Source organism: Erinaceus europaeus, chromosome 12 (assembly GCF_950295315.1).
Source record: "Erinaceus europaeus chromosome 12, mEriEur2.1, whole genome shotgun sequence".
Lineage (NCBI taxonomy): Eukaryota > Metazoa > Chordata > Mammalia > Eulipotyphla > Erinaceidae > Erinaceus > Erinaceus europaeus.
In genome coordinates, this window is record NC_080173.1 from 95126236 (window position 1) to 95149123 (window position 22888).

At 48.9% G+C, this 22888-nt stretch overlaps 1 protein-coding gene across 1 annotated transcript in view; it reads right to left on the minus strand.

The window, feature by feature from the left end:
- Positions 1–3994: 3994 nt before the first annotated feature.
- The window catches only part of ALAS1 (5'-aminolevulinate synthase 1), a 20309-nt gene continuing 1415 nt past the window's right edge, over positions 3995–22888 (minus strand). Inside the window, exons 2-11 of the mRNA XM_060204563.1 lie at positions 21294–21512; positions 16364–16591; positions 14586–14735; positions 13663–13885; positions 11829–12013; positions 10816–10995; positions 10133–10297; positions 6764–7032; positions 5772–5934; positions 3995–4315 (exon numbers count right to left, since the gene is read on the minus strand). Of these exons, the coding sequence (XP_060060546.1) occupies positions 4155–4315; positions 5772–5934; positions 6764–7032; positions 10133–10297; positions 10816–10995; positions 11829–12013; positions 13663–13885; positions 14586–14735; positions 16364–16591; positions 21294–21492 (1923 nt within the window). The 5' untranslated portion in view covers positions 21493–21512 and the 3' untranslated portion in view covers positions 3995–4154. The remainder of the gene's footprint in view (positions 4316–5771; positions 5935–6763; positions 7033–10132; positions 10298–10815; positions 10996–11828; positions 12014–13662; positions 13886–14585; positions 14736–16363; positions 16592–21293; positions 21513–22888) is intronic.

Here is a 22888-nt window from a genome sequence, read left to right on the forward strand (position 1 = left end):
GCAAGCCTCCTAGTTTTATGTCGCTCTGTTACAACAACCTGCGCTAAGAGAGCACCTTTCTCTCACTCAACACACATTTGCTCAGCACCTACTGTGTTTCAGATACTTTGCTGGGGCACTGCGCTGAGGATACGGAAAAGAGGGCAAATGGTCTTAAATGCCCTTAAAGGGTAGCAGGGTAGGTAAGTGAGCAGGGCAGGAGGCAGGAAGGGCTGCCCCAGTGCAAGGAGCAGGAGTCCCTAAAGAGTAAAGGGTCTCTGATTAAAGGGAAGTAGCCAGGGGAGTCGGGCGGTAGCGCAGCAGGTTAAGCGCATGTGGCACAAAGCACAAGGACCATCATAAGGGTCCCGGTTCGAGCCCCCGACTCCCCACCTGCAGGGGAGTCGCTTCACAGGTGGTGAGGCAGGTCTGCAGGTGTCTGTCTGTCTCTCCCCGTCTTCCCCTCCTATTTCCATTTCTCTCTGCCCTATCTTACAACAACATCAATAACAACAACAATAACTACAACAGCAATGAAAAACAACAAGGGCAACAAAAGGGAAAATAAATAAATATAACTTTTTTTTAATTAAAAAAAATCAGGAAATAGCCATATCAGAACCCAGGGAAGAGAAATCAAGACAGAGAGGAGCCAGGCGGTGGCGCACCTGGTTAAACACGCACATACTACAGCGCGCAAGGATCCAGGTTCAAGCCCCTGGTCCCCACTTGCAGGGGGAAAGCTTCATAAGTGTTGAAGCAGGGCTGCAGGTGTCTCTGTTCCTCTCCCTCTCTAGCTCTCCTTCCCTCTCAATTTCTCTGTCTCTATCCAATAATAAATAAATTAAATAAAATAAGAGTTGAGACAGAGACAGTAGCTAGTGCCCATGGCCTGGAGAAGAGACAGTTTGCAGGCATTGGAGACCCAAAGTACGCGCCAACCCAACACATGAGCTGAGTGAACAAGTAAGGTAGATCGGATCTGAGGTTGGGAGGGTGAGGGAACCTTAATTCCACAGCTATGCTGCCAAGTGGCCTAAGGATTTTGACAAGGTAGAGGCAAGAGAAGACTGGCTTCTTCAAGGAACAGGTATGGAAAGTCAGGTGGGGCGGACTAAGCAGAACAGGAAGCGATGTGGCAATAGCTGTAAAGGAAGAACATGTTTATTTTTTTGAAAGACAAAGCCGACTGGGGAGAATGTCATCGCAAAGAAGGGATGATTGTCTGCAGTCCAGAAGGTGAGGGCGCAGTGGATGAAGCGTTGAACTCTCAAGCATGAAGTCCTGAGTTGCTTGTCTATTTTTTTTTTTTCCTCCAGGGTTATTGCTGGGCTCGGTGCCTGCACCATGAATCCACTGCTCCTGGAGGCCATTTTTCCCCCCTTTTTGTTGTTGTAGCTTCGTTGTGGTTATTATTATTACCATTGTTGATGTTGTTCGTTGTTGGATAGGACAGAGAGAAATGGAGAGAGGAGGGGAAGACAGAGAGGGGGAGAGAAAGACAGACACCTGCAGACCTGCTTCACCGCCTGTGAAGCGACTCCCCTGCAGGCGGGGAGCCGGGGGCTCGAACCGGGATCCTTACGCCGGTCCCTGTGCTTTGCGTCACATGAGCTTAACCCACTGCGCCACCGCCCAACCCCCCCCCCTTTTTTTTTTTTTAATCAAGAGCACTGCTCAGATCTGGCTTATGGTGGTACCAGGATTGAACCTGGAAACACATAGTCTCAGACATGGACGTTTTTTGTTTGGCTTTTTTCACCCTGGCATTGCTGTGCCAGAACGCTGCTTTACTTCTCTCCTCACCATTAATAAATCTGGAGAGAAAGTGAGAGGGTGAGGGCACACTTGGCAGAGGACATAACGTTTACCATGTTAGAGATCCCAAGTTCAAGTCCCCAGTCCATACCTACAAGGAAGAAACTTTAAAGGCAGGGCAGTGGTGCTGCAGGTCTCTCATTTCAGACAGAGGCAGAGGGGGGGGGGGGAGAAGACCAAAGCTCCCTCCAGTGCTGCGGGGGCCGGACTTCAACCCAGGCCGTGTGCATGGCGACACATCGTGACATCCACGAGGGTTACATCTGCCTGCTTCGGTCTGTTTCTCTTCCCCATTTCCTCCTGGGCTTTTTTTTTTTTACTTCTTCTTTTTTAAAATTTATTTATAAAAAGGAAACACTGACAAAATACATAGGATAAGAGGGGTACAACTCCACACAATTCCCACCACCAGATCTCTGTATCCCATCCCCCTCCCGATAGCTTCCCTATTCTTTATCCCTCTGGGAGTATGGACCCAGGGTTACTGTGAGGTACAGAAGGTGGAAGGTCTGGCTTCTGTAACTGCTTCCCCACTGAACATGGGTGTTGACAGGTCGATCCATACTCCCAGTCTGTCTCTCTCATCTCCTAGTGGGGTGGGGGTTCTGGAGAAGCAGAGCTCCAGGACACATTGGTGGGGTTGTCTGTCCAGGGAAGTCTGGTTGGCATTATGCTAGCATCTGGAATCTGGTGGCTGAAAAAAAGAGTTAACATATAAAGCCAGACAAGTTGCTGACTAATCATGAACCTAGAGTCTATAATAGTGCAAATGAAGAGTTGGGGGGGAGTCCTCCGTTTTGTAGATAGCTAGTAGGCATATTTTAGTTACATTCCAAAGGGCCTGTGGCTATACTAGTGGTTTTTTTCCCTGAGCCTGACATCTGATATGCAGGGGGATCCAAGTTATTGTCTAGGGAGATGATGTCATGGCTGGAAAAAGGACCAGAAAGCTGGATCAGGGAAGAGAGTAGCTCCCAAATATAGGAAAGGTGTATAAATACTGTTGACTATAAACCCCATCGATTTGGTGTGATCTGGGACCCATATTCAGCTTAGGAGCCTATGTGACCTCTGCAGGCTCTTTTTACTTCTATCAAAGCAGGAAGAAAAAAGAAAAGAAAAGGAGGGGGCTGGCGGTGGCGCACCAGGTAAAGCACACATAGCACGAAGCACAAGGATCCCGGTTCAAGCCCCTGGATCCCACCTACGGGGGGTTGGGGGGGGTCGCTTCACAAATGGCGAAGCAGGTCTACAGGTGTCTCTGTCTCTCTCCCTCTCTATCTCCCCTCTCAATTTCTCTCTGTCCTATCCTATAAAATGGAAGAAATGGCCTCCAGGAGCTGTGGATTCATAGTGCAGGCAGACACCGAGTCCGTGATAACCCTGGAGGCAAAAAAAAAAAAAAAAGCCAATGGAAACAGTGATGTTATGAAGGTATTGAACAATAACCCCAGTGACCAAGAAAAAAAAAAGCAGTGTGGTTGCAAGAATGTGCAAGACTGCCCACCAGAACTAAGGTGGGGGGTCAAGGCATGGAGCTGGCAAACGTACTGGGGAGTCTGACTACACAGTGAGGGAACATGGTCACAGGGGCAGGTGGGATGGCGGGTCTGGGGTGCATCCCAGATGAGTGCATCCCCTCCTGACTGCCCCACTCTCGCGGGAAGACGTGAGGGGAGTAGCTAAAATGGGAAGGAAGGGAGGGCGGGCTATAATTGCCAGGGCTGCTGCGGAGTTCTGATGACTATAAAGCAAGGTAAGAAATTTTAAAGTTAGGGCTGGGGGTGGTGGTGGAGGGGGGGGTAGCATAGTGGTTATGCAGAGACTCTCTTTCAGGCCTAAGCCCAGATTCAATCCCCTGTACCACTATAAGCCTGAGCTGAGCTGAGCTGAGCAGTGCTCTGGTAAAAATAAATAAATAAAATAAGAAAAGCTAACGTGAAACCAGCTGCCACCATGGTGTGTTATCAGACTGTTCAGATCTTGGGTGCGACCAGGTCAGCTCAGTGAGGCATGGAGGCCACAGGTGGGTTTGGAGACGTGTCATGTGATCCTGAGACGTCATCCCAGTGGGGTCTGAAGTAATCACTGGAGGACTAGCCTATTTGTAAACATTTTACAATACAGATCAGGTCTAAAGGGATGAAGAAGAAACTCAAGAAAAGTGGTGTGATTCAGGAGCCAGTAAGCAGCAGACCCATCAGGTAACCAAGAATTTATTATCAGGATTATACTTTTCCTATAGATTAACTTTAATATAATTTAACTCACATATAAAGACGGCTCTGGAGACTACGTGGATATGATATGGGGCTGGGGTGGGGTGGGGTGGGTGGGTAGCTGAGACGGCGACACCCTCAGGCCTGAGCAGATATCAACTTGCTCATCCCTGAGAAGTAGGACTTCTCTCTTTCACTCATCACTTCAAAATGCAGTGGCCTCCGGCAGAAGTTGCACTCGGCTGAAGAGTGCGGCTTGAGTTCCAGCCCTACTCGCTTCCACGCCGCCAACAGATTGTCTGTGAGGAGAAACAGTTTGAAACAGTCACAGGGAGCAGGCAGACCCGAGAAATGAAGACAGATGTCCACAGCACTACTGTACTGTTTTCACAATGATCAAGTAATGGGATTGAATTAAGTTATCCATCAAACATTTTGTTTTACCTAAAGGAAGATTATTTGGTAATAATAATAATAAAAAAAGGTAGGCTGGGGAGAGAACATAATGATTATGCAAAAGACTTTCATGGCTGAGGCTCTGAGGTCTCCAGTTCAATTCCCAGCACTACCATAAGCCAGAGACGGGCGGTGCTCTGGGTGGGGAAAATCATTCTGGCCCAGAAGACAATGCAGTTTAGGATAAAGTATTGGATTCTCAAACCTAAGGTCCTAAGTTCAATCCCTAGCATATGCCAGTGTGATGCTTTGGTTTCTCTCTCTCTCACTAATAAACAAATCCAAAACAATCAAACAAACACGGATAGTGTCTGACAGGATGAAAAGGGGGGTGGGAGCCGTTACTATGGGTTTTAGGGGGTGATGAATTTTTCTGGACTCAGATGGTGGTAATGGTTACATGACATTTTGATCTGTCTAAAAACCACTGAAATGGGTAAGATTTAAGATCTGTGAGTTATAGCTCAGTAAGGACGTTAGAAGAGACACACAAATCCAGGCTCTGGCTTTGTTACAGGGCTGCAGAGCCACGGCCAGGGGAGGGTCCTCGGGAAGGGGTCTGCACTAAGAACACACTGGCAGTCTACAGAAGCCTTGGGCTTCAGCGTGCCTCTGCTGCTGCCCAGACTGGCAAATAAGGAGTCGCTCTTATCAGGAGGGATTAGTTGTACGGCGGGTTCAGGGAACAGAGAGAAGTCCCTCCCCGAAGGGTCAGGGCAGACTGCAGCCATCAGTGGCCTTTCCCCTGAACTGCTCTCCAGAAATCACCCCGACTGGGACACTAGAGACAACAGGTGGGTTAGGAGGCTCCCCCAGAGTTTCCGAAACAACTCTGTCCCCTCCACGTGCTTTGTCTGGTGTTTACTGTTGGTGGTTTTTATTTTTTATTAATTTTTTAAAAATATTTATTTCCTTTTGTTGCTGTTGTTGTTGGATAGGAGAGAGAAAAGGAGAGAGGAGGGGAAGACAGAGAAGGGGAGAGAAAGACAGACACCTGCAGACCTGCTTCACCGCCTGTGAAGCGACTCCCCTGCAGGTGGGGAGCTGGGGCTCGAACCGGGATCCTTACGCCGGTTCTTGGCTTCGAGCCACTTGCTCTTAACCCACTGCCCTACCACCTGACTCCCTTGTTGGTGTTTTCTAACACTTGAGGGCATTCTTCATTTCCTGGGGGGAAAGGAGCAATCTGAACATCTGAAAGGCTTCAGTTATAAACGCAGGGGCATGGACAGCTTTTCTTTCCGCTGCTGCTCTCTCTCCAGGGAGGCCAGGGAGTCAGTCCTGTGAGCGCTCACTCACCAAGGAAGTAGCTCATCATCTGAGGAGTGTGGTGCGGGGTGGGGGCGATCCGCAGCAGCTCCTCCCCCCGGGGCACCGTGGGGTAGTTGATGGCTTGGACGTAGATGTTATGCCGGCTCATCAGCTCGTCGCAGACTTCGGTGTTATTAGCAGCGTCCGCGACCTGAGTTTGGGCATAACACAGGGAAGGTCAAGACAGGAGGGGCTGCCTCACGCCAGACCTGACACAGCACCCGTGGGTTAGGCTGGAGCAGCCTATGAAGGGCTGGGGAGACAGAACGATAGTTCCACGAGGAAGACCCTCATGCCTGAGGCGCCAAGCTCCTAGGTTCAGTCCCCAGCACCACCTTTGGGCAGAGCTGAGCAGTGCACTGGTATTTCTCTCTGTATTACTCTCATTAAAACATTTTTACAAAAAAGAAGAGAGAGAGAGAGAGAAAGGAAGAAAACCTGGTGGGGAGAGATGAAATGTTTCCTAAATACTTCCAGTTTAGTTATTATTCAACACAGGACAGAGAAATAAAGCCATATTCAATATAAATTTCTCACTGATCCCTCCCCCCCCACTTCCATAAGGAAAAAGTCGGTAGTTCGGTGGCCTCAGTCAATGTCAGCCAGCCTCTGACACCAGGGATGTGTGTACCCTGGGAACAAAGGAGCTATGAATACACGAGCTGTGTTAATTATACTAATCCAGTGACACCAACAAGACCACCACTTGCAGTGAGGAGGGCAAAACTTATTAGCTGAAGAGAAAGCTGTACTTCCAAGGTAGTTAAGCCCAGGCTTCCAGATGTTCCTAGAAACAAGGTCTACTGACATTGTCAAAACCAGTGCTCTCTGCTCCTGTCTGCTATGCTCAAAGGTTTCCTTCTCATGGTGAACTCAGTCAAAGGCAGAAACTTCGTCAACAGCCACTGAGTACAGACCCCGAGCCCTGCAGTCTGCCTGCCTCACCCCAGGCCCCGGCAGGTCCAGTCCTAGGCCATTACCCGAATGGGGATGATGTGACTGGGGCAGTGGACGACCGGCAAGCCGGCGTCCATTAACATCTGCCTCATGAGCTTGACGTTGCGCTGGTGCTGCCGGCGAAGCGTCCGGCCCTCGGCACTCTTCAGGATGCGCACAGACTCCAGGGCTCCGGCCAGAAGCATGGGTGGCAGGGAGGTGGTGAAGATGAAGCCAGCCGCATAGGACCGCACCGTGTCGACCAGGGCGCTCGTGCTGGCGATGTAGCCGCCCACACAGCCGAAGGCTTTGCCTGGGAGGAGAGAGTTTCATTTATTACAGCAGCAGCCTGTGCATGTGCGTGGCAAGATGCCACAGGGCTTCAAAGCATTTCCTGTTCTTTGTCTTCCTATTAAAGTACAGGGGTGGGAGTCGGGCGGTAGTGCAGTGGGTTAAGCACACATGGCACGAAGTGCAAGGACCGGCGTAAGGATCCCGGTTCGAGCCCCCAGTTCCCCACCTGCAGGGGAGTGGCTTCACAGGCAGTGAAGCAGGTCTGCAGGTGTCTGTCTTCCTCTCCCTCCTCTCTGTCTTCCCCTCCTCTCTCCATTTCTCTCTGTCCTATCCAGCATTGACGACATCAATAACAACAACAACAACTATAACAATACAATAACAAGGGCAACAAAAGGAAATAAATATTTAAAAAAAAAGTAATGGGGAAAAATTAGAGATTATGGAAGGGTTCTGTCCAAGGTCAAATAAGCAAAGCGCAGGGTCAAAATACAGGGCCCCAGAGCAGGCCTGGTACACAGGTGACCGGCCCCAGTAAACTCAATACCAAGTGGCCTCTCCCTCCGGGCCTGCTGCTCGACCAGTGGGCGAGGTGCCACCTCCATGGCTGGCACTGAGTGAGTTCTCTGGGCTGAGATTCAAGTTGTGGTGCTTATACTGTCTGACCTCTCGCTGTGAGCATTACCCTGGGGGACGGAATGTAATCTGGCTAAGACACTGCTCTGGTGTGACCGTTTTCTTTCTCAAAAAGTAAACACAACATTCAGGCTATTTTGTATTTGCCAAATAAATATGAGAACTCAGAACCTGTTAGGGGTGATTTCGGTTGCGTTTCTTTTTTTTTCTTGCAATCCTCAGTGGATCTGTTTATGTAATATGCATCTCAAATTTCGGGATTAAGGACTCTGGGAGGGTCCTCAAGGGCCCTCACACCGTGTTTGTTCTGTGATTAGCATTCCTGCATGAACCCCACGCGGGGCTGGGTTGCTGTAAGCTCTCACAGTGGAACATTTTTTGTCCGGTCTTTTCCATTTCAGGGTTCTCACCTTCAAAGAGCCCACACTTGAGAGCCCTTTAAGAGCAGAGAGCTGCCAGAAGGAATCTGGACACCCAAGCCAGGGCTTTCCTCTTGGCCGGGCTGTGCTCAGAGAAGTGCCAGGCTTCTTGGTCTGCAGGGGGTTCTCAGGACCCTGGGGAGCCTGCTCCCCTTGCCTGCCTTTCCTTGCTCAAGCTCAGGCTGCGAGCCGGCATCTTGGCTGACTGCTCATGGGTCTCCACCTGCCTGACCACCCTCAACCCCTCGAATCTGAACAACTTCTAGCCTCACCCTTTTAGACTCCTCACGGGCAAAGAAAATGTCTACAGCGATTATCTGCACACAAATCATTTTTTCCTCCACACAAACTGAGGAAGGACTTATTGTTATCTCCATTATCTTGGTAAGAAAACTGAAATTGGGAGCCGGGCAGTAGCGCATCGGATTAATGGCTCGTGGCACAAAGCGCAAGGACCGGCGTAAGGATCCCGGTTCGAGCCCCCGGCTCCCCACCTGCAGGGGGGTTGCTTCACAGGTGGTGAAGCAGGTCTGCAGGTGTCTATCCTTCTCTCCCCCTCTCTGTCTCCCCTCCTCTCTCCATTTCTCTCTGTCCTATCCAACAACGATGATGACAACAATAAAACAACAAGGGCAACAAAGGAAATAAATATTTTGAAAAATTAAAAAAAAAAAGGATTAAAAAAGAAAAGAAAACTGGAGTTCAACACCTGCCCGAGGCCACACAGCTAGCTGAGTCACGCAGCAGTATCTAAGCCCAGTGGGCAGAGCGGCTCTGAAGGCTGGCTCTCTGACTTTGCCTCCCGGTTGGTGGGAGCAGGGGAAAAGATTAAGTAGCCGAGCGAGTGAGTGAGTGAGTGAGTGAGTGAGCTGGAAGGGCTCCCATGCGACAAGTTTAGGGCTCAACACTTCACACGGCACAGACTTGAGGGTTTGAGGAACTGCTCTGGGAGATTAGCTCTATTACACACAACCACCCTGAGACCAAAAGAGTTCAGGCCACTGTCATAGCACACAGCTAAGAGTCAGAACCATGCTTGAGGGGCTAGATGGCGGCGCACCTGGCTAAGCGCACACGTTACAGTGTGCAGGGACCTGGGTTCAAGCCCCTGTTCCCCACCTGCAGGAGGAAAGCTTCACAAGTGGTGAAGAAGCACTGCAGGTGTCTTGTCGGCTCTCTCCCTCTCTGTCTCCACCTCCCCTCTCAATTTCTCTGTCTCCAATAATAAACAGATTTAGAGGAAGATTTAGAAAAAAAAACTATGCTTGCAGATTGGGTGGCATCAAATGACATTTCTATCATGCTAGGCTCTGAGCTTTATTTTGATTCTGTGACCCACACTTCCACGAGGAATTCTGTGAAGCTGTCTCCACTCACTGAGACAATAAAGATGCAACCCCCCTGGCAAATGGCTTAGGGATGCCAGGAAATGGCTCGCCTGGCAGAGCACACGTTACCATGTGCTGAGTTTGCCCAGGTTTGAGCTCCCCCCCACCCGGCCCCTATGGGGAAGCTTCAGGAACGGTGAAGTGGCACCATGGTGTCTCTCTTCCCACCTCCCTATCTTTCACCCTCTAACTTGAAAAAAGAGTATGTGGAGGAGTGGTAGAATTGTGCAGACACTAGCCCCAGTGATAACCACGCTGGGGAAAAAAAAAAAAAAGCAGAGGCCGGGTGGTGGCACACCAGGTTAAGCGCACATAGTACAAAACACAAGGACGGGCACAAGGATCTGGGTTTGAGCCTCCAGCTCCCCACTTGCAGTGGGGTTGCTTCACAAGTGGTGAAGCAGGTCTGCAGGTGTCTTTCTTCCTTTTTTATCTTCTCTCTTCTCAATTTATCTCTGTCCTGTCTAATAAAAACAGACAAAAATGGCCACCGGGAGTAGCAGATTCATAGTGAAAGCACCGAGCCTCAGTGATAACCCTGGAGGCAAAAGAAGAAGAAGAAAAAAAAATCGATTCAGGCTTTGTATGTGCTGACGCTGTGCCTTCACGTGGTCCCAGTTAGACCAGTGAGTCCCTGGCCTTGTGTCAGGATACTGTGATTTTCAAGTTCACATACCCAGTGTCCCAGAAATGATGTCCATTTTTTGCATGACTCCATCCCGATCGCCGATCCCTCCTCCGCGTGCCCCGTACAGCCCCACTGCGTGGACCTCATCCACAAAGGTGATGGCTCCGAACTCATGGGCCACGTCACACAGCTCTTCCAAGGGGCACACCGCACCTGAGGGAAGGACACACAGTACTCCAGGCACCTGGCCGGCTCCACAGGCTCCTCTCTTAGTGAGAGTCATTACAACAAAGGAATGTGTTTGAAGGTAAAATTTTAATGTGTGTCTGTGGGGGGGGGGGGGTGGAGTTCCTCGAATTTCTGTCCTGGAATCTTAAGAGCTCATAATGGTTATGCGAAGAGACTCTCATGTCTGAGGCTCCAAAGTCCCAGGTTCAATCCCCTGCACCACCACTCAAATCTGTGTAATGTCTGCCAATCACAAGATCCTGGGAGAGAATGAAGTTACAAAACAAATTGAGTAACATACTTTAAAAAAAAAAAAAAAAAAAAAGAGTCCAGGTCTAATTTTGTTTCTTTTCCGTTCTTTTTTTTTTTAAAGCAGAGCGCTGCTCAGCTCTGGTTTGCGGTGGTGCCCAAGCAGGAGACGCTGCTGGTTACAGTGGCATCAGCTCCATGACCCCCGGCCTAGTTTTCATTTAAGGTTTCAGATTGGCCTCTGCTCCACTTACCATCCATTGAGTGGACAGTTTCAAAGGCAACAATCTTGGGGACAGAGGGGTCAGACCGCTGCAGCAGTTCTCTGAGGTGGCTGACATCATTGTGGCGGAAGATAAACTTGGGCACACCGCTGTTCCGAATCCCTTGGATCATGGAGGCGTGATTTCCAGAGTCAGAGTAGATCTCGCAGCCTGGCATGAGAAACACGCATTTTAATGCCAACTGCACCTAGACAGTCAGAAACAAGAGACTTTGCCCTGAAAGTGCTGCTTTTGCCCCGGAGGCAAAAGATACCGAATGCCAGCTTCTCCCTGGAAAAATGACTACTTCATGCTTCTCCCCTGAGAAAGCCCTTAAATGGAGAGTAACGCTGAGCTGTGCAGCTAAATTGCTTTTGAGTCTGGTCACCTCACTCAAGTACTAGCAAGTGTCACTCCAAACTTGATCAAAAGACAAAATGACACGTGTTTAGGAGATTTCTCCAAAGAATCTTCTTAAAATACAGGGGGCCAGGACGTGGTCCACCCAGTAGCAAGCACATTTTACTAAGTGTGAGGGCCTGGGTTCACGTCCCAGCCAATATATAGGAGCACCACAGCAGAAGGAAGTTTCACGTGGTGTCACTCTCTGTCTCTTGCCCTCTAGAGAAAAAAAAGGGGGGGATCTGACAGGAGAGGTGGGGTCATGAAGGCACAAAGCCCCAGTGAGGTCCTGGCAAACAACACACACAGAGAAAGAAAGAGAGAGGAGGGGGAGGGAGGGAAGGAGAGAGAGGAGAGGAGGGGAGAGGGAGAATACCTGAAGCTATTATCTTTTAAGGACAAGCCTTTCAAATCTGACTGGTCACTGTTTTACTGAACTTATAATGCACAGTTAGTGTTTTGTGGTCAATTCAGGAACAAATGCTCCCAGGCATTATGATCATTAAGTGTTTCTGGTAAGCCTTCACTGTTGTAATAGTCCCGTTGTGACTAAGAAACTGAAAGGCAAACTCTTTGAAGGCACCCTCAAGAGTCTTCCTTACTGGGCATCATCTTAGCCAGCGTGTAGAGAGTGGAGTCGTTGGCCACAAAGCACGAGGAGAACAAGAGTGCCGCGTCTTTCCCGTGGAGGTCAGCCAGCTCCCGCTCCAGGTCCACGTGGAATTTGCTGGTTCCGGAGATGTTTCTGGTGCCGCCTGCTCCGGCACCGTGCTGTTTCAGAGTGTCCCTTGGGAACCAACCAACCAACAAAAGACAGAAAATAAGCATCGTGGTTCTGAACTCTCTGGGAATCACCCCTCTTTTGAGGGCTGGAAAGACTGACACTTGTCTTTCATTAGCAACTCTCTGGGGGCCGGGAGTCTCTGCTGACTGTGTCTTTAGACCAGGTGGGAGGACTTGGAGAGTGACGCTTTGGGGAATCACCGAGAACGCCTGTTCGTTACGTCCTCAGCATTAGCTCAGGCAGCTACGCAGGTCTCTGCTCTGATAAGCGTCGCTCTCTCCAATCACACGGTGTCTTGGATGGTCAGTAACAAAACATAAACCCTCCCAAGTGAGTACATGGTGTTTTGTTTGTTTTGTTTGTTATCTCTGGGGCTCGGTGCCTGCACTACGAATCCACTGCTCCTGGAGGCCATCTCCCCCATTTTGTTGCTACTGTTGTCGCTCTTGCTGTAGTTGCTCTTGTTGTTATAGCTGTTGTTGTTGGATAGGACAAAGAGAAAGAGAGAGAGAGATGGGGAAGACAGAGAGGAGGAGAGAAAGACAGACACCTGCAGCACTGTTTCATCACTTATGAAGCGACACCCCTGCAGGTGGAGATCCAGGGGCTCGAACTGGGATCCTCATGCCGTCCCTTGCACTTTGCGCCACATGCACTTAACCTGCTGCGCTACTTGCCCAGCCCCCGGTGCTTTTGCTTTTTAACCAGAGCACTGCTCAGCTCTGGTTTATGGTGGTACGGGGCGGGGGCGGGGGAACTGAACCGGGGACTTTGGAGCCTCAGGCCTGAGGGTCTCTTTGCATAGCCGTTTGCTACCTACCCCCAGTGAGTACACAGTGCTAATCGCTATCTCTGAACCTCAGACGGGGGTTCTTCATTCAGCAAGTCTCCGGCAGAGTCTGGCAGTGATCTCCAGAATGTCTCGTCCTGGCAAGCCACAGGTGTAGAATCGGCCCTCCCTGCTATAAGTCTCTCCCCGCCACCCACCCTTTTTGCTGTGTATGGTTTTTTTTCTCCAGTGCTACTTAGTTTTGTATTTCCTCAGCTGAAGCCACAGACAAGGATCTCTCTGTGTAATGCTGCCTGATGTTAAAGGCCAACTCACTTGTGGAGTGGCAGGAGCTGAACCAACACTGGGCCAGATTCACTGAGCCTGAACCCACAAACCCAAGGGGGAGTTTCCTTAAAAGTAATCTGTAGAGCAATCTGGGAGGTGGCCCAGTGGCTACGGTGCTGGACTCTCCAACATGAGGCTCCAAGTGCTACTCTGTTTCCCTCTCCCCTTCATCCCCCCTTCCTCTCTCATCTAAGTAGACTACTCGAGGTGGATCCCACTATCTTGGCTCAACAAAAGATGTCTTCATCTACTGCACCAACGCCAAGGACCCTGGGGGTGAGGAGGGGGCAGGACAGTGGAGAGAACTTTGGAGCCGTGGTGTGTGATGGTGGAAAAGGGCAGGAGAGTGTTTTATAGATACCTATCACAAGGAGATGAGAAATCGTACCCAGATGTCAACAAACTGTGCTGTACACCATCAACCAAACCCCCACAGAATTATAAAATAATAATAGTAACTTGTAACTCCAACCCCTGTAAGTCATCGACACCTCAAAGTTGAGGTGTCGATGAGTCAAAGCTGACGGTCACTTACATGACTGCCCCACACACCCGTGGGTGACGACTCATCCCCAGGTAATCGTTGCTGCACCAGACCGACACCTGCTTCTTGCTGATGAGAGAGTCTGAATAGTCATCTGCCATGGGGAAGACGTGTGCTTTCCTGTTCACGGTTTTAAAGACTCGATAGGTGTGGTCATTTTTTTTCTCGTCGATTTTCTTCTCAAAGAAATGATCATATTGAAATGTAGAAACAGCTAAAAATTGAACGAAAGACAGTCTGGCCTGATGGTTAAGAGGTGCCTCTACGCCATACCTAAAGCCTGTTCCCCCCCCAACTAAGTCACTTAGGAAGATTAAGTCCCCGTCTGGGCCAATGACTTGATTGTCCTTTTGTTGAGACTGTCATGTCCCCAATCAGACTATGTAGATCATGTCTGGTACAGCATCTGGTGTACAGACGGTGATTCTTTTAAAAATATATTTATTTATTCCTTTTTGTTGTCCTTGTTTTATTGTTGTAGTTATTAATGTTGTCGTTGTTGCTGGGTAGGACAGAGAGAAATGGAGAGAAGAGGGGAAGACAGAGAGGGGGGAGAGAAAGATAGACAGACACCTGCAGACCTGCTTCACCGCTTGTGAAGGGACTCTGATTTCCCTGCAGGTGGGGAGCCGGGGGTTCAAACAGGGATCCTTATGGCAGTCCTTGCGCTTCGCGCCACGTGCGCGTAACCTGCTGCGCTACTGCCCGGCCCCCCAGATGGTGATTCTAAAAGGCAGAAGGCAAGCTACCAAGAGAAGAATCTGTAGACATAATCACTGACAGCACCTACTTGCACCAAGCACAGGGCCTGGCCTTTAATTCACAATGTGGCCCGTCTGCAGTTTTAGGTTTAATCTGATGTGTGTGTGAAGGTTAAACTCTCCTACATCAGACAAAATAGCAGCAAGACTTACACTTCGGCAAGTTATCTTGAAGAAGATGGGACACTCCCTCAGGCCTCTGCTTCCGCATGAGATCCTGAAAATTCTTCAACAGCCCATCTGGCTCCCCTCCCTCTGTCTTCAGACCAATCACACTGGGGTTCACTGAGGTTTGTGCAGCCTCTGTCACAAAAATAACACAAGGCAAAGGGATCAATGTTCTACTGAGTTTATGACACCTACCAGGTAGAGTTTCAGAAATTACTGCCTAAATCACACACACACACACACACACACACACACACACGCACATGCACACGCACACACACAGACTCCAAAGCTACTTATGAATGGGCATTAGAAACTTTTCTTTCATCATTTAGTTATTCTTAACAACCAACATCTACTTCTATTTTGTTTTCAGAACCACCAGCCAGCTTGGTATCAAAGTTCAAAGGTAGGGGGTTGAGCGATAGCACAGTGGGTTAAGCGCACATGGCGCAAAGCACAAAGATGGGGGTAAGGATCCTGGTTTCAGCCCCCGGCTCCCCACCTGCAGGGGAGTCGATTCACAGATGGTGAAGCAGGTCTGCAGGTGTCTGTCTTTCTCTGCCCGTCTCTGTCTTCCCCTCTTCTCTCCATTTCTCTCTGTCCTATCCAACAACGAACGACATCAACAACAACAATAACCATGACAAGGCTACAACAACAAGGGCAACAAAAGGGGAAAAAAAATGGCCTCCAGGAGCAGTGGATTCATGGTGCAGGCACTGAGCCCCAGCAATAACCCTGGAGGTAAAAAAAATTCAAAGGTTTCTGTTTGGTTTGCCTTCCATAGCCAAACTACCCCCAGAACAAACCTCACTTCTTCACAGAAAACAGTCCCATACATAAACATAATTTCTGCTAGAAGTTTTTTTTTTTTGTTTTTTTTTTTTTGGTGGGGGACTGTCTTGGATGTTCCATGGAGACAGCCTCAACCAGAATTAAGGTTGCCACTCCATGGTCATCAGTAAGAACCGTAGCTGGAGAGACCCAAGACCACCATTTATGACCATTTTCACCTTTTATCTCACCAAATGGTGGGAAAGAAACAAATGGTTAATTAGTAACAACTTAGGGTGGTCCGGGAGGTGGTGCAGTACATAAAGTACTGGACTCTTCAAGTTCAATCCCCAGCAGCACATGTACCAGAGTGATGTCTGGCTCTTTCTCTCTCTCCTCCTAGCCTTCTCATTAATAAAATAAATGGAATCTTAAATAAATAAATAGCAATAATGATAACAATACCTTATGACTGTAGGGTATTTTCAGAAGTGAAGCAGTTACTGTAACAGCTAGTCATACTCTACACAAACACCAGAAAGTCCCATATTATGCAACACACTCCTCTATCTTTTTTAAAAAATTTTTTAATATTTATTTATTTTCCCTTTTGTTGCCCTTGTTGTTTTTCAACGTTGTAGTAGTTATTGTTGTTATTGATGCCATTGTTAGATAAGACAGAGAGAAATGGAGAGAGGAGAGGAAGACTGAGAGGGGGAGAGAAAGACAGACACCTGCAAACCTGCTTCACCGCTTGTGAAGCGACTCCCCTGCAGGTGGGGAGCCGGGGGCTGGAACCGGGATCCTTACTCCAGTTCTTGCGCTCTGCACTACCTGCACTTAACCCACTGTGCTATCGCCCGACTCCCTCCTCTGACTATCTTAATGGCCTTCCTCCTTGGCTGCAGAAGAGGAAGCCGTCCACACCCTGTTACCCTGCACAGCAGGCGAAAGGTCCCAGCACCAGAAGGGCACGCTTGCACTACCTTTCCTCACAGCGTGCATCTCTTGCACGTCCTCCTGAAGCTCCAGGCGGGCTTTGCGGAAGACACTGCTGCCCGTTTGGTTCATCTGGGCTGCCAGGAACGGGCACTTGCTGGCGGTGCCCTGGTTTGCGGTGAGGGAGGGGTGTCCAGATGGGAGCTGTGTGCCCTCTGACGCCTGCTGGGATCCGTCAGGAACCTGCTGAGCTTCTGCTTTGGCAGTTTTGTTCTCTGAGAGAGGAGATGGAAAAATTGAAGCATCATATCTGGTCACATAGCTCACAAGAAAACCATTTGTAACTTAAAAAAAATATTTATTTATTCCCTTTTATTGCTTTTGTCGTTTTATTGTTGTAGTTATTATTGTTGTTGTTATTGATGTCATCATTGTTAGATAGGACAGAGAGAAATGGAGAGAGGAAGGGAAGACAGAGGGGGAGAGAAAGACAGACACCTGCAGACCTGCTTCACTGCCTGTGAAGTGACTCCCCTGCAGGTGGGGAGCCGGGGGCTCGAACCAGGATCCTTACTCTGGTCCTTGCGCTTTGCACCACCTGTGCTTAACCTGCTGCGCTACCGCTCGACTCCCAACTTTTTTAAAAAAAATAATTTTATTTATTGTGGTCTGGGAGGTGGCGCAGTGGATAAAGCATTGGACTCTCAAGCATGAGGTCCTGAGTTTGATCCCTGACAGCACATGTACCAGAGTGATGTCTGGTTCTTTCTCTCTTTCCTCCTATCTTTCTCATTAATAAATAAATAAAATCTTTTAAAAACTATTTATTTATTTATTTGATATGACAGAGAGAGGCTGAGAAGGAAGGAGGGACAGAGAGGGGGAGAGAGAGACACCTGTGGCCCTGTTTCACCGCTCACAAAGCTTTCCACCTGCAGGTGAGGGCTGGGGGCTTGAACCCAGGTCTTTGCACAGACTTGTAACTTGTGGACTTAATCAGGTGTGCCATCACCCTGGCACCTGTTAACTTCCTTCTTTTTATTGTTATTTTATTATTATTTTTTTTTATTGCCACCCAGGTGACTGCTAGGCCTTGGTGTTTATATAGCAAGTCCATTGCTCCCTGTGGCCTTTTTAAATGATTTTATTGATAGGACAGAGAAACATTGAGAAGGGAGGGGAAGACAGAGAGGGAGAGCGATGCCTGCAGCCCTGCTTCACCCCTTTGAAGCTTCCCCCCTGCAGGTGGGGCTGGGCGCTTGAGCCAACGTCCTCGCACATGGCAATGTGTGTGCTCAACCGCGTCCGCGTGCACCACCACCCACTCCCCACTTGTAACTTGTTTAAGTATCTCAAAAACCAACTTCTTCCTTCTTCTACTCCACAATCCAGACACCGCTTGAACCGGGATTCTTATACTGGTCCTTGCGCTTTGCGCCACCTGCGCTTAACCTGCTGCTACCGCCTGACTCTCATCTCCGTCTTTGGTGTGTGCATATGGTATCCAGACTGAAGGCCCTGGTGCCTCACCTGTAGAAGACATGCACTCTACCTGCTCAGTCACGGTCCCAGTCCCCACAGCATTTCTTTTTAAAATAATGTGTTTGTATGTATGTATGCATATCTAGTTTTAGGCAACTCAGAGTTCATTTATTCTTTTCTGAGACAGATGCGCACTGTCCCCTGTCCCCTTCAGCAGTTTATACGATGCCTGAGTGCGCGAGGCTTCAGTATCTCACCTGAGGCACCATGCTGGCCTCCCAACCTCAGAGTTCTTGAGTTTAGCTACTCCTAGTACACCCACCTAGAGTCTCCTCGGACACTCCCATGAGAAGGACACGCTGACGGCGGCTGCAGGTGTCCATACACTGTCTTCCCCGCTTGTTTTGTTCTAAACAGATTTTTGACAAAACAGCTTGCTGTTCCTTAACAGATCAACTACTTGGTCCTGTAATCATTTAAGTTACTAGTATACCGAGAGGAAAAAAAAAAAAATCCCAGGGATCTCATTTTTCACAAGCTTCATCTTCTTTTTCATCTAAACCTGACAACGATGTTCACTAGCGTGGGAGGAAGGACCAGCCCAGGGGCAGCGTACTTGCCTACCAAGGAAGTTCACTAGTTTAACACAGATGGCTGGTGATTAATTATATTTCGAGTTACAAAGGCTTGGCTTTCCCTTGAGCAAAATGTTCAGCTTCCTTCTAGAAAAGTCTTTCTTCATCATTTTGGGATACTCCTGTGAGTCACAGGCTAGCCTCTCCCACGTCTTGGGTAAGGCGTCCCAATATAATTTTCTTCAAAATCTCTTACACAGGAAAGCCAGAAACAAGCAAGACCCAAAGAGCACCAGCATTCCAGACAGAACCACTGTAGACATCCGGCCATACTACACATTTTTTCCTCCACATATAGGTTTTAAAAAAGTTTTACTGAGGGAGTCGGCGGTGGTGCAGTGGGTTAAGCGCAGGTGGCACAAAGCGCAAGGACCCATGTAAGAATCCCGGTTCAAGCCCCTGGCTCCCCACCTACAGGGGAGTCACTTCACAGGCGGTGAAGCAGGTCTGCAGGTGTCTGTCTTTCTCTCCCCCTCTGTCTTCCCCTCCTCTCTCCGTTTCTCTCTGTCCTATCCAACAACAATGAAATAATCAATAACCACCACAACAATGACATAATCAATAACTACTACAACAATGAAAAACAAGGCAACAAAAGGGAAAATAAATAAATTATTAAAAAGAAATTTTTAAAGTTTTACTTCCCCTATATATGCTTGTATTATTATTATTACTACTATGTTTTTTTAATTTTGCCCTTTGCTTTATTTATTTTTTAAATGATTTATTATTGATAGAGACAGAGAGAAATTGAGAGGGGAGGGGAGATAGAGAGAGACAAGAGAGACACCTGCAGCTCTACTTCACCACTTGTGAAGCTTTCTCCCAATAGGTGGGGACCAGAGGCTTGAACCAGGCTCCCTGTGCACTGTATTGTGTGCGCTTAACCTGGCGTGCCACCGCCTGGCCCCCCGCCCTTTGCTTTATAAAGATCTGCCCAAGCTAGAAAATACTAGTCTGTGAATACCATCTGTGCTGGTTTACATGACTGTCAAATGGCAAAGTCACATTCTACTGAACTATTCCTCTAAATCTATGGGCAGAATGGTAAAGCAGGATTCGGATTATTCAGTCAACAAACACCACTAAGGGGTGAGTGGTGATGCCTGTATTATGAATCCACTGCTACTAGCAGTCATTCATTTTTTTGTTGCTGTTGCTCTTGTTGCTGTTGGATAGGCCAGAGAGAAATGGAGAGAGGAAGGGAAGACAGAGGGGGAGAGAAAGACAGACACCTGCAGACCTGCTTCACCACTTGTGAAGTGACTCCCCTGCAGGTGGGGAGCCGGGGGCTTGAACCGGGATTCCTAAGCTGGTCCTTGTGCTTTGCGCCATGTGTGCTTAACTCTCTGCACTACCACCCGACCCCCAAAGATTTTATTTCTTTATTCATGAAAAAGATAGGAAGAGAGAGAGAAAGAACCAGACATCACTCTGGTACATGTGCTGCCGGGATTGAACTCAGGACCTCATGGTTTAGAATCTAATACTTTATCCACTGCACAACCTCCTGGACCACTTACTTACATTTTACAACAACAAAAATAATTCCAAGCCCCCCCCCCCAATTTTCAAAGTCAAAAAATTCTACTTAATTTTACTGTGAACATAAATATGTTTTATAAAGCCTATTAACTAAAATAAAACTCTCATGCCTGAGGCTCCAAAGTCCTAGATTCAATCCCCCGCACCACCATAAGCCAGAGCTGAGCAGTGCTCTGGTTAAAAAAAAAGAGGAAGAAAAAAGAAAAAGTTGCAACAGGATATTCTACTTTTGTTTTTGATATTCCACTTTTAGTTTGTTTTTTTAATTTTTATTATCTTATTAGAGACAGCCAGAAATTGAGAGGGGGGGAGAGAGAGGGAGAGAGACAGAAAGACAATCGCAGCCCTGCTTCACCACTTGTGAAGCTTTCCTCCTGCAGGTGGGGACCGGGGGCTCGAACCCAGGTCCTTGTGCGCTGTAATATGTGAGCTCAACAGATGTGCCACCACCTGGCCCCCGACAGCCCCCTTTATATCGACATGAGTGAGGCACTGAAATGAAGTGAAACTCCTAGACACTGATAAACAATCTAGACATCTATAATGTGGAACAGTGACTACAGCTTCACTTTTCTGGTTTTTTATTTTTTTAATTTTATTTATTCCCTTTTGTTGCCCTTGTAGTTATTATTGTTGTCGTTGTTGGATAGGACAGAGAAAAATGGAGAGAGGAGGGGAAGACAGAGAGGGGGAGAGAAAGACACCTGCAGACCTGCTTCACCGCCTGTGAAGCGAGTCCCCTGCAGGTGGGGAGCTGGGACTCGAATGGGACCCTTACGCTGGTCCTTGTACTTCGTGCCACCTGCGGCACTTAACCCGCTGCGCTCCCGCCCGACTCCCTGGGTTTGTTTTTAAAGACAGATTTATTTCTTCATGGGCCTGAGGAGAGAGAGAGAGAGAGCGCCCCAGAGCACCATTCTGGCAGCTGTGACGACACAAGGAGCTGAACCTGGGCCCTCACGCTTGAGTGTCTAGTGCTTCATCCACTGCACCTCCTCCTGGGCTGCACGCTGGTTACCTTTGCTTCTTTTTATTTTTGAGAGAGATGCAGAGAGAGAGTCACCAGAGCACCGCTCAGCGCTGGCTTATGGTGGTGCAGGGGGGGATTGATCCTGGGACTTTGGTGCCTCAGATACAAGAGTCTGTTTGCATGACACCCCCACCCCTGCCCCACTATTTCTCTCTAAAGACGGTAAAATGAAAAGTGCCCGCTTTGTGGGGCTAGGACAACTCCAGGGGACGGCCCACGCAGAGTGTGGCCTGGCACACAGCAGTTCTCCCCACCACTGCCTCAACTGCACCCAGAGATACTTACTCTCATTGGCCGGAGGGGTCTCTCTGATCTGCTGGCAGTGCGCTGCAGAAGTGGCCAGTGTCCGAGGGGCGGGCTTCGTCCTAACTTCCATCATCTTAGGGCAATTTTGGGCATAGAACAGGAGAGACTTGCCCGCTTTTTGTAGAAAGGCCTGAGACACCCGGGATAAGAATGGGCAGCGGCGGACAACAGTCTCCATCTCCCGGAGGTGCACTGATCCTGGACAAAGAGGAGTGACGTCAAGGCTTGTTAATCAGGCGAACACACCCCTGAGAACAGCAGCAACTCTGACCCGATGACATCCCAGGACAGCACCTGTATGGAGGTGGGGTGGCGGGGACTTGGACTAAGGCACTCTACCTAGGTCACCAGCTTTTCGTTCCCCAGCTTGATACAAAAATCACCTGCAGAGCAAAGCCACACAGTGAAGTGAAAACTGATCGTTGGTAAACCGTGGGATGAGCATGAGATGGCAGAGTGGATAAAGCGTTCGGCTCTCAAGCACGGGGCCCAAAGTTTGATCCCTGGAATTCCAGGTATCAGAGTGGTGCTCTGGTTCCTCTTGCTCTCTCATCAATAAACAGTAAAAAAGCGAGAGAGATAGAGAGAGAGAGAGAGAGAGAGAGAGAGAGAGAGGTGTATGGGAGGGAGGGAAGCACACCACCACTCTGGCCCACTTGATGCTGACCTCATGTTTGAGGGTCCAATGCCCTAACCACTGTCCACCTCCCAGGCCAATAGAAATAAATCTTAATGGCACCAGGCAGTGGCGCAGCGGGTCAAGCGCACATGGCACCAAGCGCAAGAACCGGCGTAAGGATCCTGGTTTGATCCCCAGGCTCCCCACCTGCAGGGGAGTCGCTTCACAGGTGGTGAAGCAGGTCTGCAGGTGTCTGTCTTTCTCTCCCCCTCTGCCATCCCCTCCTCTCGATTTTTCTCTGTCTATCCAACAACAACCACAGCAATGACAACAACAATAATAACGGCCACGATAAACAACAAGGGCAACAAAAGGGAAAAAAATAACCTCCAGGAGCAGTGGTGCAGGCACCGAGTCCCAGTGATAACCCTGGAGGCAAAAAAAAAAAAAAAGAAGGAAGAACTCTTAAAACAAACAAAAAGGGGGGGGGGATAAGAGAGGCCTGGAGGGAGGGAAGCATAAAGTTTATACAAAGAGACTCTCATGCCTAAGGGTCCAGAGTCCCAGGTTCAACCCCCTGCACCACCATAAGCCAGAGTTGAGCAGTGCTCTGGTAGAAGTGAATCATAAGGGGGGGGGGAGGGAGAAGTGGGGGGGCTGGGACAACAAGCGGGCAAGTCTGGTCCCCACCTGTAGGGGGGCAGCTTGGCGAGTGGTAAAGCAGGGCTGCAGGTGTCTCCCTCCCTCCCCACCTCCCCTCTCAAGTCCTCTGTCTTTATTCACACACACAGACACACACACACACAGACACACACACAGACACACACACACAACACTCACACAGACACACACACACACAGACACACACACACACAACACTCACACAGACACACACACATACAGACACACACACATACAGACACACACACACTCACACACACACAGACAGACACAC